At 35.0% G+C, this 19,396-nt stretch overlaps 1 protein-coding gene across 4 annotated transcripts in view; it reads left to right on the top strand.

Annotated features, from left to right (window-relative positions):
• Positions 1-19,396, top strand: part of LOC149781911 (GRB10-interacting GYF protein 2-like) — a 128,213-nt gene that overhangs the window by 25,136 nt on the left and 83,681 nt on the right. For 3 of the 4 annotated variants that reach the window (XM_089936113.1, XM_089936112.1, XM_089936110.1), the window contains exons 5-8: positions 5,372-5,483; positions 8,838-9,001; positions 11,891-12,034; positions 17,440-17,525. In XM_089936113.1, the coding sequence (XP_089792239.1) occupies positions 5,372-5,483; positions 8,838-9,001; positions 11,891-12,034; positions 17,440-17,525 (506 nt within the window). The remainder of the gene's footprint in view (positions 1-5,371; positions 5,484-8,837; positions 9,002-11,890; positions 12,035-17,439; positions 17,526-19,396) is intronic. The other variant, XM_089936114.1, reaches the window with a different exon arrangement.

The raw sequence follows: 19,396 nt of genomic DNA, 5'->3' as shown, positions 1-19,396 counted from the left end.
CCCTGTCCAATCGTCTTAGCGGCCAGTTCAACCTGTCTGTCTGTTTGCAGGGGAAAGAAGTTAGGACACTCCCACTTCTTCATGCAATTTCTTTTGATCTGGGAACATTTCGACACCTAGGTGATAACTGGCTATCGGGCGCCTCGCAACTCCGATGTCCGGTTTTTCGCTTCTAGCCACAACAGTCTTACGTAACGGATTAGTGCTAGCCTTCGGCAATGTTCGACATCAAACGATGACCCGTCAGAATTACCTTGATTATACATGTTTCAAACTGGGCTACTCTGGGTCGGGGTAAACATGACAGTAAGTTTTGTATTTAGATCATTATTTTTAGGCATTCTCACTCCAGTGTACTAGATGCATCTTAGCAAGTACAAAATGCCACTTTACTAAATCTAGGACATTGTGATTTACATATGCTTCATTGACTTTGGTTAAGTTCAGTGCTCAGCCAAGTCATGTGGCTTGGAAAGTAGACATCTCTTGGTGAATTCAATACTATTTTGCCAAAAGTAGATCACCATGAACTAATTCTTCACAATTTATTTACTTAAAATTTATGCATTGACTACTGTCTCAGACATTAATCGACTACTGATATGGAGGGGGATTACCGCTATAATTATATGCGTGTATTTCCCAATCTTCCTTGCTGCATTATTGTAAATGGCTGCTTGCAAGTGCTACTTTCACAATTCTATCAATGTATATTGTATTTTCATGGGTGCAAATTGGGTGTAGCAGTTTGCAAGTGCTACTTTCCTTCTGCATTATTGTAAATGACTGCTTGCAAGTGCTACATTCACAATTCTAGTCATGAATTTTCTATTTTTCATTGATCCAAGCTGTAAATGGTTGCTTACAAGCTTTTTGATCTACTTTCCTTCTGTGTCATTGTATCTTGCGATTTGCCAACTACTGAATTGATTTTGTAGTTTGTCGTATGATAAATGCTATGTCAGTTATTACAAGTTTTGTATATTCTGTTTATAAACTTTACCATTACATCATTCCAACTACTGTTTTCATACCGATTTGGTCATGCAACAACGTAAATACTAAGTTTTAATAGTAATGTCTTTGTTGTCCAACTCGTGTCGCAATCTGTTGTCATAATGGCATACTAGAGATTAGCATGGCATTATGACAATAGATGGTGCTCTAAATTTCTAAAGTTTTTCCTTTACCAGAAACAATGAATGGTTCCCACGGAGCTTTATAACATTATTTTATGTCGATAACTCTTTCAGTCCCTTTTTTAAGGTGTACATTAGCAACAAAGTTTATTCGTCTCTAAAACTATATACTTTCTTGAAGATCTAAGTGATTTATAGCACCTTACGAAAGCAAAACCTGATACAGTACAGCAAGTTGGTCCATCTTTTTCATTCCCAGTTTTGACGCACTTAAGTATTTACCGTCACCGTTTAAGAAATCTACTTCTTAGTGATATCTCTCATTACTTTGGAAACTTTAGTTATTTTAGTAAGGATCAGAAATGACAATGATATATTCCCTTGTACTCTTCTTAACAAGCTTTCATCAGACGAACCCTGGTTGTAAGGATTGTATTGTACATCACCCATGTTGATGCACATCACAGGCGTTTATCTTTTCCTGTGATACTCTTGTACATAAGCTCCTGCCAAAATAAAATATTTTAGAGTAACATCAGTAGCACTTAAAAAAATGTTTATGGGTAAAATGACATTATGAAATTTAATGATTCCTTAAAGGTGCTCTTATTCTTATCACGATCATCATTTTTGGAACATATTTTGCTGCAAAAACCGAAATAATCAGACTGAGGAAAATCATGATAAAAATGTTTTCTTGCGATTAGATTTAGTGTACAATTGTTTTCCAATACTTAATTTGCATTGTTAATGTACAGAACCTCATCATTTGAATGGATCTTCTGATTGGGATTTCCTACCATTTGATAGGTATGACAAGATCTATGGTACTTATAAACATCACTTTTAATTTTCAGCAAAAAAAAAAAGATTCAGGATCTTGTGATAAGTCTTATTGACATCAAAATGACCAGCTTAGGGAGTTTTATGGGCTAGACTATGCATTTCCTGTCTATATGACTTTGCTCACTGACCACTCATCACCAGCAGGTACATCAGGTGTCTCCATTTTCTCATAATGACCCCATTCACAAAGTAACAAACTGGTACTTGTGTGACTGTAATTTCTAAAACCCATTCTTGTGTCTTATCTGAGGAACATTAAAGTGACTTGCATGCCTATAATGTAGCTGTTACTGTCTGCTCAGATAACTTACAACTGCAATCGGAAATTGGCTAGTGGTTTCTATTATTCTGTGAAGAAACTAACTTATGACTCTTTCTTTCTCTCTTCTGAGTGATTAAGACATTTAAATTATGGATACCTTAGGGATAAGAGGCGAAATTTAAAATTTCATTTCAGGTTCATAAATATAATAGTTTTGTGAAGATCAAAGTATCAGAAATAACAAATTAACAGATAAAATATAATCCTTTTGATGGTTTTTGCTAATAGCAAGTGCAAACAACTTGTTTTTATTGCCCACAAAATAAATTCATCAAAAAGTAAGAATTTTGTACAGTATATATATTGAATACAGATCCAGTAATGGAATGTTTTTTGGGATTAATTCTTGACACAGACACTAGGGAATATATAACCTGACTGTTCTTGAGTCATAATTTACAAATATATGTGGTACACAAAGGTAATGTGTCTTGGCCAGTCCAGAATTTACAGTTTTAATTCCTCAGAATTTGCAATGATGAGTGTATGTCCAATCCAAATGCCAGATTGTGTGAAAAGCTTGTCTTCATTCATGTTTTTCATGTGAAACTGAAAAACAAAAGGTATTGGCAAATAAATCTATAAGAACAATGTAACAAGACAATCCATGTATTTGTTCTTTATAATTGCCTACCTGTATGATAATTTTTGTTTCAGACTAATTCATCGAACAATATTGTTTTTATGAATGCCGGTTTAATTTAAACTTTTTTTTCTCTTATATTTCCTCTGAAATGTTAAACATAGGACTTTATACTGTTTTTATTTATTTATCTTGCTTTATTGCATAGTTGTATTGTGCTGATACTTTTTGTGTCATGACAATATTAGCTTATATTTTAAACAGGATAAAATAATGATAAAGTCACAGACAAATGAAGATGCTTATGTGGGGTGGTAGGGGTGATGGATGCTACAACAGTCCGAGCTGTTACTGGCCTTAAAACCTTGACAAGTTTTTTGACAGTTATGTGGAGTGTGTATGTGTCTTATTCTTCTAACAGAAAACAATCACATTTTTAGAAGATACATGTAAAAATTTGTATTAATCTTTTTTAACTACCACATTAATTTCATATCCAAATGTATCAAGCACTTTTAGTACTGTATTGCGGTAGAAATAAGTAATAATACAAACAAATTGAGCTGGTTACTGGTAGCGATAGCAGTGTTATTTATATTCAGTATATTATATTTTTATAATTGCTACCAATGGAGTCTGATGTTTTATCATCAATCAATCCTATCTGTACTATAAATATCACTTCATATTTGGATGAATATGGTTTTAAATAATTAAAAAATGTAGTTTCTGTGTAGTGTGTGTGTGTGTGTGTGTGTGTATATATATATATATATATATATATATATATATATATATATATATATATATATAAAATTAAACTGCCAATGTAAACTGCATATTAACAGTAAAATTTAGTTACATATGGTTGAGAGAATAAACAGAATCCTCACCTCTGTAATGTACTCTCTCTCTCTCTCTCATGAATAAAGAAATGAAAGTATGGCCTCGAGGTACAATTATCTGCACTTTGCTTAAACCTTAAAAAGTCTTTACCGTTACAAAAAACAAAATTTGCACTGCTCTCAAAAATAATAAATATGCTGTATCTGAAAACATTGTTAATGAGAATATATAAACAAATCAGGGCTTTAAATCCTACTTGTAAGCGGTTACACTTACTCTGCCTCCATGGGGCAGCGGTAAATTAAACAGACAAAATGTTCAAATAAAATGGGTTGGGAAGGGTTAGTGGAAATATAACGTTGTGTAAAAGTACATCTAATTGTATACCGTTTGATACATTTAATTTGTTTTGTGCTACTTGCAGGCCACCTCTCTTCCGATTGTTAATGCTCTGAGACATCACCAGCTGTAATTTAATTTGAATGATAGTTTAAATAAGACGCCCAAACGTGCCGTAAAGTGGTTTAACCTCTTGTTGCTAGGGTCAGAGAGTAGTAGTATTGTAATAAATTTACGTGTTACAGCGCCATCTTTTGTCATAATGAGGCATTATTTTTATGCTAACTTCCTTGATTCTAACTTGCAACGTGCTTGTGCTTTTTGCTACATTATAGTCATGATTTTGGAAGGTGCAATTTGTGTAACTTGTGATATAGCAAGTTTATAAATAGAATGTTAATACTTGTAATAACTGACATAGCATTTGCCATACGACAAACTACAGAATCAATTCAGTAGTTGGCAAATTGCAAGATACAAGGACGCAGAAGGAAAGTAGATCTAGGCACTTTCAAACAGCCATTTACAGCTTGCATCAATGAAGAATAGAAAATTTATGACTAGAATTATGAATGTAGCACTTGCGTGCAGTCATTTACAGTAATGCAGAAGGAAAGTAGCACTTGCAAACTGCCACGTACAATCTGCATCAATGAAGAATACAATATACATTGACAGAATTATGAAAGTAGCACTTGCAAGCAGCCATTTACAATGGATCATCAAGGAAGATTAGAAAATACATGCTTAGAATTATGGCAGTAATCCCCCTCCATATAATGAGGCATGCAAGTTGCTATATAGATGCATCATGGTTAATATAAAAACCATTGTACCCAAAGTACACCACTTTCACCTAAATGTATTTTTCAGTGACCTGGGTAATGTTTTGTATTTGATGTCAGCTTTTTTGTGTACTTTTGACTGCATGGTCTTACAAAACTGGTTGGCAGTTAAGTCGTTTTCTGTCATTGGGTCTGTAGTTAAATGAAGATCCAGCAAATTAAGTTTGGACACAAACTTAAAAGATATAAATGATACCCAGGAATTACAGTAAAATATAGTGATCCCCCAGCCAAGTTTGTCATTACTGACTAGATCAGTATCACTTTTAATCACTAGAAGGAGCTGAATAAAATTAATAGGTATCTTTCTTTATTATTATATTCTGTAAACAGATATAGTTATAAAATTGTTCATCAGTAGTTCTACAGCCAGTATTTTGCTAATATTAGCCTTCAATCTATGAAGTATGATTCGTTGTATATTTACATGGTTAATTTCTTCCCTCTGTAGGAAGGGGGCGGGGTGAAGGCTACATGCAAAGGGGCATGTCATATGATGAGACCGACACTGGAGGATTTGGGAGGGGAAGAAGTCTTTCAAGACCAGATGGTTGGGAAGAAGCGTAAGTATTATACAATAAAAATTTTTTTATTTGGCAATGTATTTGACGGGGAAAGGAATTTATTTAGTAAATTCTGTTTCAAAAAAGATAGTTACCTAAACACATTGTTGTCAATTTCTACCACCCTTCCCAGTAAATGCAAGCATCATGCTATATGTTTTGCTGAAGTTTAAACGGGAAACGGGTAACGTATGGGATGTAGATCACCTAGCAGTAAGAGGAAAGTTAATCTATAAGAGTAATTTCCCTTTTTCTGTAGATATGTTGTGGATACGTTTTATTGTCTTTCAGGGTGTTTTGGATTTTGAGGCAGCAGAGATTGATTTACTAATGTTACTATGACCAGGTATTTTCAGAGAAACATAATCAAAAAGTTTTGAGTTCTAACAGGTGTTTTCTTTCATATTTTTCAATTACTGATGTCAGGTCTATGTCTGTTAATTCAGTCAATACTGGGAGCCACATACATTTTTTGGTAGAGCATCAGACTCGTAATCTATGGGTCTAGGTTTGATACCGTTACAGGCCAGCCTGAATCAGCTGCCATGGTGTGTACATGGGAAAGGCTGTGTGCTGCCATTTTCTTGCATGATGTAGCCAGTAAGATTGCAATTAATAAGCAAGCAAGCATTCAACATGCTGTATGTCATACATATCTGGATAGTCCGTGATTGTATGTGCACATCATTGGCACTAATAAGCAGCAAATATTTGAAAAAAATATGTTCGTAGTATATTTGTTCGTCTTGAACAGAAAATCAAAATTGTGCACTGCTTTATAAGATAAAAGAAATGATAAACACAATTGAGATTGAATGGGAATGATTAATGCTTAAGGAATATGCTAGTTCTGGCACTTAAACATTTTTGTCAATTCCTAATTACTTAAGTATATGGTTTGAGCAAGCAAACCCCCCCCCAAAAAAAAAAGATACAGGTCATTCTAAAACCAGGATAAGTTGATTAACTGTTTATTCAGCTGTACACATAAGAAAAGTATCATGGCAACATTTTAAAACTGGCGTTAATTTTTACTGTGGGGACATGATATCAATGGTTGTTGTCATCAAAGTGAAGGTTTTGGTTCAGAGTTATTATTTGTATCGATTTAATAAATTCCATGCTGGATTTTATTCCTACTTTGCACTAATCATTTTGTGGCTAAGACAATTTATTGCAACAAATGAGCTTGCTCCTTTGATGCTGAGTCAAGGTCACAGTAAAAAAAAATCTGTGGTATTATGGTTTTTTGTTATGGTGCTTTGGTTTTGGTTAAATTTTTTCATCTGTTTTTATTTCTTAAATTCTTGATGGAGTTTGTTAACATGTTGGATGAATCATTATTGGAGCTATGGTAAAACATCCAGTGCTGTGAGCACTCAACAGTTTTAATCTTGGGTCAAGGTTACATTTTGCAACAATATTTTGATTGTGAGCTCAGCATGCATGTCCTAATGTTGACATTCTTTGGACCCATTCAGAGTATACCGCTGCAGTTGTGTACTTAAGCATCCTTATCCATATATAAGATTGTGTGTGTTATCTCTGTGGAGGAAAAACCTAGAACAGAATTGGAAAGTCACATTTTGGCATAACTTGAGTTCTGAAATATGATAAGAAAATGTATTGCAAAAAGGTTAGATGCTCTTTATTCAAACTGAATCTCATACTGAATCCAGATATTCCAAAGGTATTCCAAATGATAACTGTAATGTACTAATCTACCTACCATACAGAAGAATCAATATTATAAATCGAAATGTTTTTAAATGAATTCACAGTAAATCTCATAGCGCTATAAATCCATGTCTTTGAATGAATTCACATAATTCCATTGAGCTATTAATCAAAATAGTCTTTCAGTGGATTAAATTTTGAGCACTACAATATCAATGAATATAATATTCAGTGAATGTATCATTCCCCTCCATAACTCTTACAAGACCAGTAATACTTGTAAGACTGAATGATTAATTTGTAACAATCCTTTTATATAGAGAGTTAATATGTAATAGTACGAATGGAATACAAGGCTTTTGAATGAATCGTCTGGTATTTAGAAATTTTTGATTTAGTAAAGAAGTCAATTGTTCCAGTTCCATCCAATCAGGAAATGGGTCAGTCTGACCATATACCAGTACTAATGTCCTTGTTGGATCTTGTGATGTTTACATTAACTGTTTCAGTACATCGACCATGGAACTTACGAATTAAATCTATCTGTGCACTATACATAACTCACCTTACGGTTCAAACTACGATCATGGGAAATTAGCATTAAAAATGTCACTAACTAAATGACCTTTACAGAAACTATCATTATAAAAATAATTCACATGATGTATTTATACATAACAATAGCAGTACCTGGAAATGGCAGCAGGTGATCAATATTGCAACCTGAAAAATAGCTAATACCCGAAAGTATCCAACAAAAAAACTAGTGTGATGAGTGGAATTAAAGAGATGATAATAAAAATGACCAGCACAACTTTTTTTGCTTTATTTTTATTTGTTTAATGTACCAGAAAAAGAATAACCCATACACTGCCAAGTGTAAGACATAGTTTGGTAATAATAATAAAAAAAGCCTAATGGTAGGCATGTATGCAAAGCCCTCTTGACAGTATCTCACAAATACTGTCTCTCATAGTAGGAATGTTCAAGAAGTCTTCAATGTATGCTTACCTGTTCTTCTTTCTCCATGTAGCAGTGGACTTTGTTCCCCTCGGATGGCTTCGTATGCAGCCTTTTTTCTGCTACTAGCAAACTTGAGATCCGGATTCTGTTATTGCAGCCATCACCCTGTTGAAGGCTCTGGAACAGATGCCAGGTCAAAGGGAGGAGTCTAAACTTGAAAGATCTCCCGACTCGGACAAAGCTGCAGGAATATCCTGTGAAATGGGAGATTAGGAATGTGAAGGTAGCCATCCAAGAGATCTACAGAGACTGACCCAGCATTCAGCCTAAATCATATTAATGTCCAGTTTCAGTTTTTAAATACCTGTATGTGTCTGGGAAAATGCATTACATGTTACAAAAGCTGTAAATTTCTTTATTAGTAGGGAGGCATTAGCTTAATTGGTAGAGGGTTGGACTTGTACGCCAGGGGTAGCTAGTTCTGTAAGTGCCCTGGTCAACCATGGTCAGCTGCCTCTTTGTGTCCTTGGAAAAGGCACATGGCTTCCATTTCCATGGGATGATATAGCTAATAATGTTAAAAATGTTGTTAAACCCACCTCCAAATAACTATATCTTGATTAATGTATAATCCTCACCAATATGCCAGCTTTTTAATTGAGGCACAAAAAAAATGAAAATGTCTGAACCATACTTCTCATTCCTTTTTTGCAGTGGAGCGAAGAGATTTGAAAGAACTTTCCAGAGTCGTTATGATGACACAGGTAATCCACAAAAAGTATTCCAGCGTTCCCTGAGTAATGACAACTGGAGAGTGAGAGAGGATGAAGATGATGAGGATGATGGAGATTGGAGAAGAGCAGGCGGCTCCAAATGGAGTTAGTTTTGTGTCCTCATTTTGTAATCCAATAATATTCGTTCAGAACTGTCGTGTTCAGTACAACCTGTTTGACTTTGCAAGCTTCATTCACATTGCCTGCTTTGGCTTTCAGATTTGCACCTGAGTTACCACACAGTAGAAAATCATTGATTAGATATTTAGCTGATCACAATACTTTGAGGAATACTACTACTGTCTGGTAAATCTCATCCTCCCAATGTTGTGTTTAGCAACAAAATTGATAAAAGCTTCTTCCCACTTTGGTAGAAGTAGAAAAGTAATCTCCCCTTGACTAGAGGGATTGTCACCGAATTCCACCCATATTTTATTTGCCAGATCCTTTTGTACTAGGAAGCATGCTCCTTTTGGAGATATGACGCACATGTTGTTGCCACTTGAATTGCCAGCCTTTAAGTTTGTAATACTTTATTTCAGCTTGGTGCATGGCTTATTTCATCTTGGTGCTTGACTTGATGTATGAATTTCTGTCAAGTTATTGTTTAGTATTACATGCTGTAAGGTCATTCTTGTAATTATTTTAAACATATGTGTTTGTCGCTAGCATCTTCACTGAAGTTTACATAATGTTTGACTGGTTTCACAAGTATAGGTTTTTCTTTTGCTTACTCTAATTACAAGTGTCAACACAATGCACATAGTAGAAACATTTTTAGCTGGTGGAAGATATCCATGTTACTTTTCCCAACTGTATTGGGGGCCGTTGGGGTCATGCCTTTGACATATGTGAATGTTGGTCAGAAATGGACAATTTTCACTACCAAACAAATGACGCAAGCTATAGACATGGGAAAGGGAGAGTACAGCAGTAAAGATGTGGACTACATCAGTGCTATTGATGCCTCAGTTAACAGCTTCTTATCAGCATAGTATTGAAAGCAAAATGCTTACCAGACCAGAAACATTAGGTGGGCTGCATCATCATGTGCTTCAAGTACAGTGCCGGCTCCACTTTCACCAGGACCAGAACAGGTCTTCTTACCTGCACCTTGCGGGATAGTTCAGCTTCATATATTGTTAGTCTGGACCAGTGATGTGGACATCCCAACACTTACCCATACTGGTTACAGCGATCTATCCCAAGATAGTCAGTACCAGACTTGTTCATTAAACGTTAATCATCCAATCAACACCAGCTCAGAAACAGCCTCAAACTTAATGCCAGGGTTTCCATGAATGGGTATTGTGATCTATTCTCCTGATATACCCAGTCTCAGCTTCATTAAAGAAATAGATCCTGACATCTGGAATTATTTGTCCAAGCACTGGCCTTGGCTTGGATTTGTATTTCCATCAACATTATAAAAAAAGTTGTTGTTCTTGTTTTAGGATTTAATTACATTTTTAAAAAACATAGTTTTGCATAGAATAGACTCTGATTATACCAGTGATCATGAAATTTGGTCAGGAAATGCATTGTGATATATACAACACCCTCATTACAAAAGTAGGTCATGGTATGAGATATTTCATGCTTCAGTGACTTTGGTTAAATGTTGTGTTTGAAAGTAATTTCTCCAACATTTTTCATGCAAGAACATTTGAATAGATGATTGTATGAATCTCTGTTAGTATCCAGGGCTGCTGCTTATCCCAATCTACTCAGGATCATCCTGATTTTTTTAATTAAAAGTCTGAAAATAATGCTTTTTCCAAATTTTCCCCCCAAATCCAGATTTTCTAAAATGCCTAAGCAAATCAAGCTAAATCTAATAGTGGAACAAAATGGAATCGATAATGAGAGAGGCATGCAAATCGGAAGTGGAAATAATCGATATTCAGATTCAATCTGCATTGTACCAATCTCACTTGATTGTTGTTTTGCTTCTTTATTGTAAATCGTCATTTTCGTCATCAAGACAGTACACACTATTACGGCTTACACATTTGGATACATGAGCCTCCTTCAAAGAGAGCACAAGTGATGCAGATATTCCACGAGGAACACACTGTAGTCATACTGTGAAAATCATTTTTCCATATTCATCTTTTATGCTGATATTTAGTGTATCAAGGTGATTACTACTGCATGAACTATTCTACTTACAAAGCAGTTATGTCTAATGTTATTCAGAGCCGGTGACTTTTACCAGTAAAATATGACTTTTAATAGTGGACAGTGATAATAGCATATCAAGCAGATGGCAGATTTTTAGTAACAGTTGTTTCTTTTAGGCAGAAAAAATGGTTTTTATCAACTCATTATAGTACCTTCACTTTGATCTTATAGCAAAGAAAGTTCTTTTCGTTTTTTGTATGTATGTATGTATGTATAAGGTTTAAAAGCTCATCAGCACAATACTGGCAATATGGAAGCCTTTAAAAGTTTTGATCTAGAAATATAATGATAAAAGATACAGATAAATAACTTGGTTAAAAAGGTGGCAGACATTTCATTTTCAGGTTCACTTTAGTCTAAATTTGGTTTCTCCATGATAATATTTATTATTGTGTTGGAGACGGCTAAAAGCTCTGTAGAGGTGAGCTGTGTAATCATTGGTTACATTCTGGTTGTTAACAACTTATCCTCTTTGATGAATTAAAAAAAATTCTTTTCAATCATTGCAGCTAAAAATCATCAGTTATTGTATTGGCATGTAATATTGACCTTTACTAGTTTATTGGTATATGTATTCCGCCCTTGTTAGATGTTATTATTATAGAGTCATAAATTAAATCAAAATAACTGCAGGATCAATCAGTCAAATAGTGTATTTATATTATTATTAATCCTTTGAAATCTTTTTATGGATGAGAATTTTTTTAAAGGTTTTAGACATTAATTTGATGAACTAATGGCAATAATAATAATAATAAAAAAAATAATGTAAGTATTATAGTAATAGTTATGACAATGAATGACTTGCAGGTTCACGTGGTAGTTGGAGGGACAGAGGCAGAGATGGTGGCTTTGAATTTGATCGATCAGGTCAGAGTAATTTAAACAGAAACCAGGGAGGGTTTAATAGACAGTACCAACGTAGTAGAAGCAGTGAATCCTGGGATGATGAAGGTATGTTATGACCATAATGATTATCTGGGATGATGAAGGTATGTTATGACCATAATGATTATCTGGGATGATGAAGGTATGTTATGACCATAATGATTATCTGAGGATAATGCTAGCAGAATTTGTTTAACTTTCCAGTCAACATTTTTTTTTTAGGTACTATTTATCTTACTAGCTTTTGAGTTATTATACCCCCACCTTTATTCAGCCATCCATCTGTTAGATAATGATGAAGCCTTTTGATTTATGGTCCAGATGTAAAAGTCATTGTAACTGGACAAGATTTTTCTCCGTTTTAAAGTGGAATTGCTCTTTTCTCCTGACTTGATTCCGATCATTCTTGATAAAGCCTGGTGTTTTTTTTATCATCTCTGATCCAGTTTTTAAAAACGGTCTGTTCGGTCCCATTCTGCAACGACCTGTGTAACGTATTTGTTCCATATATTAGTTAGCCCATGACTCTCGTAAAGAGTATTCTGATTGTTCAAAAGTTTAAATTCATCCAATTGATCATCGTGTAATGGAAACTGATGGCAGTGGAAAAAAGAAGTATGCTTGCAAAAAAGTGGTATCCCAAGTTGTTGAGAGACACCATGTCATGAGAAGTTTAGATAATGATTTAAAAAACGTATGGAAATGGGAATGGCTGGAGCGCAAAGTTGACGTAAATTTAGTTAGTTTATAAGAAAACTGAATGCATGAGGATGCATTTTGTGACCTCTGTTCTATGGTAATTGCAGCTGGAAGAGTTTGGAACAGCACCTACAAAAGAAGCTGCATATGAAAAAATTGAAGATCAGAAGGCATCTGGAAATAGTGCAGTTAATTACTATAAGAAGAAAAAATTTTTGCATGAGAGAACAGATATAGCTCAGAATATGTGTACTGCATGCATACATGCCAACCATTACGCTTTTGGCGTGGTCATTACGCTTTTTTTCACTAAATTACGTGTAAACATATATGGATTACGCTTTTTTGGTATATCCACTTTCCCCCAAAAAATGTTTGTTTTTTTTGTTTTTATTAACATTCCATTAATCTCATAGTCCATATTTTAGAAAAGAAGGCTTCTACGTAACTACAGTATAAGAGTATGCTTGTCCATGCACTTTCCTAACAGTATTATGTTCTATTTATAGCAACTATCATATTCCCCAGAAACATGCTGGTTCTACTTTCAGACTTTTGACCTTGTATTCTATTTATAGCAGCTGTATGGCTTAGTGAGGAGAGAACAGACTGGTTTTCTAATTTTTAATCTTTACTTGCAGATTCTTTTTTCTAATTTATATTTTATATTTAGTACAGAACCAGTCTATATGTATTTGGCGCTAAAAAGTATAATTTATTTTAGTCGATGCGTGTTTGAGAGCAAAAATATCTCCTTTAAAATAATTTCACAGATGGATTAGAAAGTGGCCAAAAATAAACGAAACAAAAAATAACAGAATCCTCCAAAGACAAGGACACGAGGGCATCATCATGTGATGTTTATTGCAGGCCGTGTGGAAATAATTTTACTATTTGACGATAAAAGTCTTCAGATGTATTCTAGTTGATGTTTGTGTTAGAGCACATATATTTTTTTCATAGAATTTCACAGGTGGATCAGAAAAAGACACAAAAAAAACAAACGAATCCTTCAAAGATGAATACATGAATGGCATAATACAGCGTTCCATTCTCAGGCACAGGGTCTCGTATCGTATATAGTACATGTATGACAGGTAGTTTTAAGCAACAATACGAGTCCCTGTATTCTAGGGCAGCATCATGCTCATTGCAGTCTGTGCGGAAACGATTTTAATATTGGGCATGTTGGTAAATTTTATGTGGAGAAACACTTGAAAACAAAGAAACACATCAAATTAGCTCGTCTTACGAACTCCATTACTAAGGTAACTTCTTATCTGCAGCAGAACTAAAGTGCAGACATGAATGTTATAAATGCAGAGGTGTTATTTACCGAGTTCTTAATAGAAAGATAATGAAGATCTTGCTGTTGGTACAGAAGCAAGAGAATTTATACAACACAATTCTACTCTAGCTGTGAAGGTGTTTTATGATAATGTTAGAAATTATTATGCTACAGCCTGTGATTACATGCTCCAGAAATTCCCCTATGAAGATGAAGTGCTTTTAAATGCTTCATTTGCTGATGTAAATGAGAGACAATCAAAAAGCTTCAGAAGTGTTAGATTCTTTGTTGAGAGCTATCCCTTTCTATTACCATCCTTGTCTACCTTGGATCATCTGGAAGGAGAATTCCTGAAGTATAAAGTTGAGATTCTACCTGACAATATACTTAATGCAGATAGAGTTGGTGTGCAGTGGCACCTTATTTCCCAGCTAAAAGACACAGTCACTGGAAGATATAAATTTCCTCTTCTTTGTCAGGTTATGAAAGGAATATTGATTCTTTACCATTCTAATGCTGACTGTGAGAGATTGTTCAGTATTGTTAACAAATAAAAGTGAATTCAGATCCAGGCTCAGTAACCCAGTACTTTGTGCTCTACTGGTGTGCAAAACATCATGGTGTCAGCTGGTATAAAGTGTTTTAAAATGCAACATGAAAATCGGTTGCTTTCTAAAGCTAAAAGTGCTACATATGAAAACTTGAAGCAGTAAAGGATGTTAAAAGACGAGAGCGGCAAATAAATCATTGTTTATTGAAGTTTTAGCATGTTGTATGTGGATTCCTCTTTTTCTGCTCGGATTCCTCTTTTTGTCCACTTGGATTACACCTTTTCCTCATCAGGGGTTGGCATGTATGTGCATGTCACCAATACAAGCACCAGCTTAAACGGAAAAAGGCTCTCATTGAGAAGGTAAAGAATCGATTGCACATCGAGCCAAAAAAGTCAGTCATAAAGGGACTCGATTTCAGACCGAGTCATGCCAGTGACTTCCAGAAATGGTACTAACAGCTACCTCGCTTGGAGCTCAGCGTTAAGAGGTTAGTGTTAGGACTGGTCGACCTGATGCCAGGATAATGTGACTGGATAGGACATCATGCTACATGTTTGCGGCATGATGCCCCAGTGCTAGACATCTCTATAAACTGCCACACTGCAGACATCATAGCGATATGACTGAATTTTTTTAAAGCTACGTTAAAAATCCAAATCACATCACAGTAAAAAAGGAAGGCTAAAGAAATATTTGCCACAGCCGCAAAAAGAGCTCGACTGGCTTATCATCAGGTTGTGTCCATTGGAGTAAAAGACAAGTGAATGTATGGGATTATTTGTATATAGTTAATGTACTTGGGTGTTTATTTTACAGATTTGTTATGAAAAGAGAGAAGTATAATATATTTACAAAAATTGTTGTGACTTAATTACGATGTAAACACTGACATGCACTTGAAATAACTTAAGCACCAACAGTATTAGAGATCAAATTCATGTGATGATAAATATTGTAAAGTTAAAATTTTTTGGTAAGTTTGTTAGTTTTTCATATGATTATTTTGTTATACATTATAATCATAAGTTGCACCAGGAGCATTATTTTATTATTGTAAAATGCGTTTTTGTCTAGGGGGTCCCTGGGCCCCTGGATTGGAGTCGCTGCCCCTCAAAACAACGTTGAGGGGAGAGGACCCCTAAACCCCCCTTTACAGATTTTCAGCCGTTTTTGTGGAATACCAAAATCTAGTCTGTAACTGAAATAAGAAAATGCTTTCTGCATAACAACTCTAGTTCTTCATTACATTTACCAAACATTTCTGGATGGCTTGCACTTAAATGGGGATGAGAGTGTTGATTTAGTCAAATGGTCAAGTGTTAGGTTTAGTGTGATAAAAAGAAAAAATGGTTTCTGCAAAAATAACTTCATTTCTATATTACATACCTCAACCAAACTTTGTAGATATCTTGCACGTTTTACATACATTAACCAAAATTTGTGGGTAGCTCTGTTAGGATAAGGAACTAGCTGATTGATTTTGATGCAGAACGTCACTATGACTAAGAAGGAAAATGGCTTCTGCACAAATATTTAACTATCAGCATAGGGAGCTGTTAACTCTTAACCTTCTGCTGACGCATATATACGACCATAAAAATTGCCTTGTAACCCCGAAGACGCATATACAAGCTGCTAATAATACTCTCTCTGTCCTGGCTGGCTGATACATGTGTTTCCGGCCAGGGGTTGGGAAACCCAGATACGCATATACATGTTTCATATTAAAACTTTGTATTGGATGAAATTACAAACATCCGTTCTTTTTTAAAATATTTAGCCAATGAAAATGGTCCTTACATAAAATGATGAACGTATTCTGTTAGTAGTTTTACAGCGTATAAGCGGGAAGTTCTACTGAAAACGAGGTCAGTGGTGACAGTAAAACAAAATGTCAACATTCATGTATTCTGACGACAATTCTTGTGGAAGTTTTGAAGGATTTGAAAGTGATGATATTGATTTTAATCAGATTCAAGGTGAAGGATTGGACATTAATATAAATCCTGTTTCGACACCTGACATTTCAGATTTATCTGAATCCGAGGATGAAACGCGAGACAATCAAATCTGGTCGGAACACGTGAAACCGGTAAATGTGGACAACTTTACAGCAGTTTCATGGCCAACATTTATTTTAGAAGAAAATGCAAGTGAGATAGATTTCTTTTTACATGCTTCAGGCAGTATCATATAAAATTACCAAATCTGCAATAAAATAGTGGACACGGTGGTGTGCAAAATAGTGGTGAGAAAGGTAATCTGATATATATTATAAACACAGATATATTTGTTTTAATTATAAATATGTGAATATAAGCATTGATTCCTGTGGATTATATGTACTTGTTGGTGAAAATGAGTGGCACAAAAACATTGGTAAGTGTTTAAAATTTTATTTTTCATTAAGTTACATAGTTTGCATGGGACAAGATTGATATAGAAAACATAGAAAGCATGTGCACTAACTCAACAAGCTCTTAATCAGGTAGCCATTATGATTCTCTGGGGTTCAACCTACAAACAGCTGCTAGAAAGCAGGCTGCTTATCAGGCTTAGTAGGCAGGGCAGCAAGTACTTACAGAAGGTAAAGAGTTAAACATTGGGGAGGCATATAAAGTGCTATCATGGTACTGTTTGTTTTTTTAAAGATGTTTTTTGTGTTTTCCTTTTGGGGTATTTAAAAGTACATTTTTTGCACCACATTTTTATACTTGTATCCCAATAGTAATTTCTCCTATTGCTTACACATTTTTTCAGTATAAAGATGTTTAGTGCACCAGAACTGGATCAACGTCCTACTTCTGAAGGACTTTTGAGGGTGTATTTGATATTGCTTTCAAATATTAACTTGTGCCATAGAATTTGAGTTGTCCTGTGAGTTCCTGCTGTTTAAAAGCTTCTATATTTTTACGTGTGTATGATTTCAGACCTCCCTGAATGGATTGTACCAGACCATGGAGATGGGGAGGAGCTGGGAACATTTGATGCCAGTGGTGCCTTCGTCTCAAATAAGGTAGGAAGGTTTCATCCACCAGCCCAAGTTACATGTAGATGTTAGAGATGTAAGTATGAATAATGGTTTATATACAGGTTTGCACTATTCACACAATCCACTGCTTTGTGATGTAGGCATGTCAGTGTGTTGTCTCACCTACTTTAGCATGGCACATGTTTAACTTATCCAGTTAGTGATGGCATCATGAACAATGCTAACGTTTTGAGTTGCTACAAATCAAATAAAGAGGTTATACCACAACAGAGAAATGGAGTTGAGACTTGGGGTTTTGTGGAGCACTTATTTTCAACAGGGAATCCATTTTGACAACAGTACATACATAGAAACAATATTCAGAATCCGTTATGAAAGATTACTTTCACAGAATAAAGTACAAGAAAAGAAATAGTACCTAAAAAAGTAATAAAGAAGAACAAAATTAATAGCGAAAAACACTGCGCATAAGATATGTCTTCAGAATTTGGAAAAAGTTCTTAAGAGACTATTTTGAAAGTCTTAACACCAAGAATGACTAATTCTTATGCATTAGAGGGCAGGAATAATTCAGATGTAGTCTGCTTGCTCAGAATTACTATTTTCATGATGGCTGACATGAACACATTCTTATTGAGTACATCTACTTCACTGTGTGGGACAGAATTTTTTTATTGGACCGGAGATCTTTATGACGTTGTTGTTGTCGGGTTTAATGCCATTTTTCAGCACACGATAGGCTATACATGGCGGCCAGTATTAATGGTGGGGGAAGAACCCGGGGAAACCATTGAAAGAACCACCGACACACGAGAAGCTACCGGCAAGCTTTCTCACATACCCACACTAGCTGAATCCGAGACTCTAACTGGCGCAGACAGAGGTGAGATGGCAGTGATCCGTAACGGAGAGCACTTTAGACCACTCGGCCACTCGGTGCCCCTCTTTATGATGATGTATCACCATGTAAAGTCTTGGACCTTTTGAGAGAATGCAGTTTATGTAACACATTTGCCACCTATATTTTTAGGATTTTATATTTTTACCTTTTATGTTTCATTTTATACACATTTTACAGAATCTTGACATCTTTGCCATTTATCTTTTATCTTGTATTCTTGCTTACGTTTATATGGAATGATTTGCCTTCATAAAGTTTTTTTCTTTCAATTTTGCATTTTTTAAAAATTTACATTCAAGCAGCAGCATGTAGCTGTGATGTGCTGTTAAAATTTATACATACATATATCTGTCCAGCCATCCACCCACCCACCCATGTTACAGTCCATTAATACATTGCCATATATTTTCCTGATGATAGTCCCAAGTCCAAGGAGTTCTGTCAGACTTCCAATTAGTAATTTGAGGTCCAGTATAAAAAGAAGCAAGATTCCAGTCCAATACCTTAGTACATTTATGGCAATCAAAGTATTGTCCTTTTCCATGGACTTTGTGTTTCTTCATTTAATTTCTCTTTCATCATTACTTCTGTTGGTCATATTCTTTGTTTTGTATTTATTATTTTTTTCCCCAATGACTGATTTATTTTTTGTTTAATTGAATTTGAGGTTTTGAGTACCTTGATAGCAAAGGGGTCCTTGTTTTTCATTTCACTGTTGGAAATTAGAGTACGTATTTCCTACCCATTTGTTCCAGTTTGTTGTGTTACCACTTGTATTTCATTTCAGCATTCAATAATGACTCATGATACAACTAAATGTGGTTAGGTTGCTTTGGACACAAACAACTTGCTTTACATGGACTGCATAGTACACACATATGGTTATCCGATATGTTGGCTCTGGCCCAACAAAGTCTGGAATTTAGTGGATAGTCATTATGTCCATAGGACCAGAAAGAAAGAACTAGCTTCTTCTTTCTGTCCTTTATTGGAA

Source organism: Sinohyriopsis cumingii, chromosome 15, assembly GCF_028554795.1.
Source record: "Sinohyriopsis cumingii isolate HCF-2022 chromosome 15, ASM2855479v2, whole genome shotgun sequence".
Taxonomy (NCBI): Eukaryota; Metazoa; Mollusca; class Bivalvia; order Unionida; family Unionidae; genus Sinohyriopsis; species Sinohyriopsis cumingii.
The sequence above is the reverse complement of the archived record's forward strand: the minus strand, read 5'-3'. Positions and strand labels throughout refer to the sequence as shown.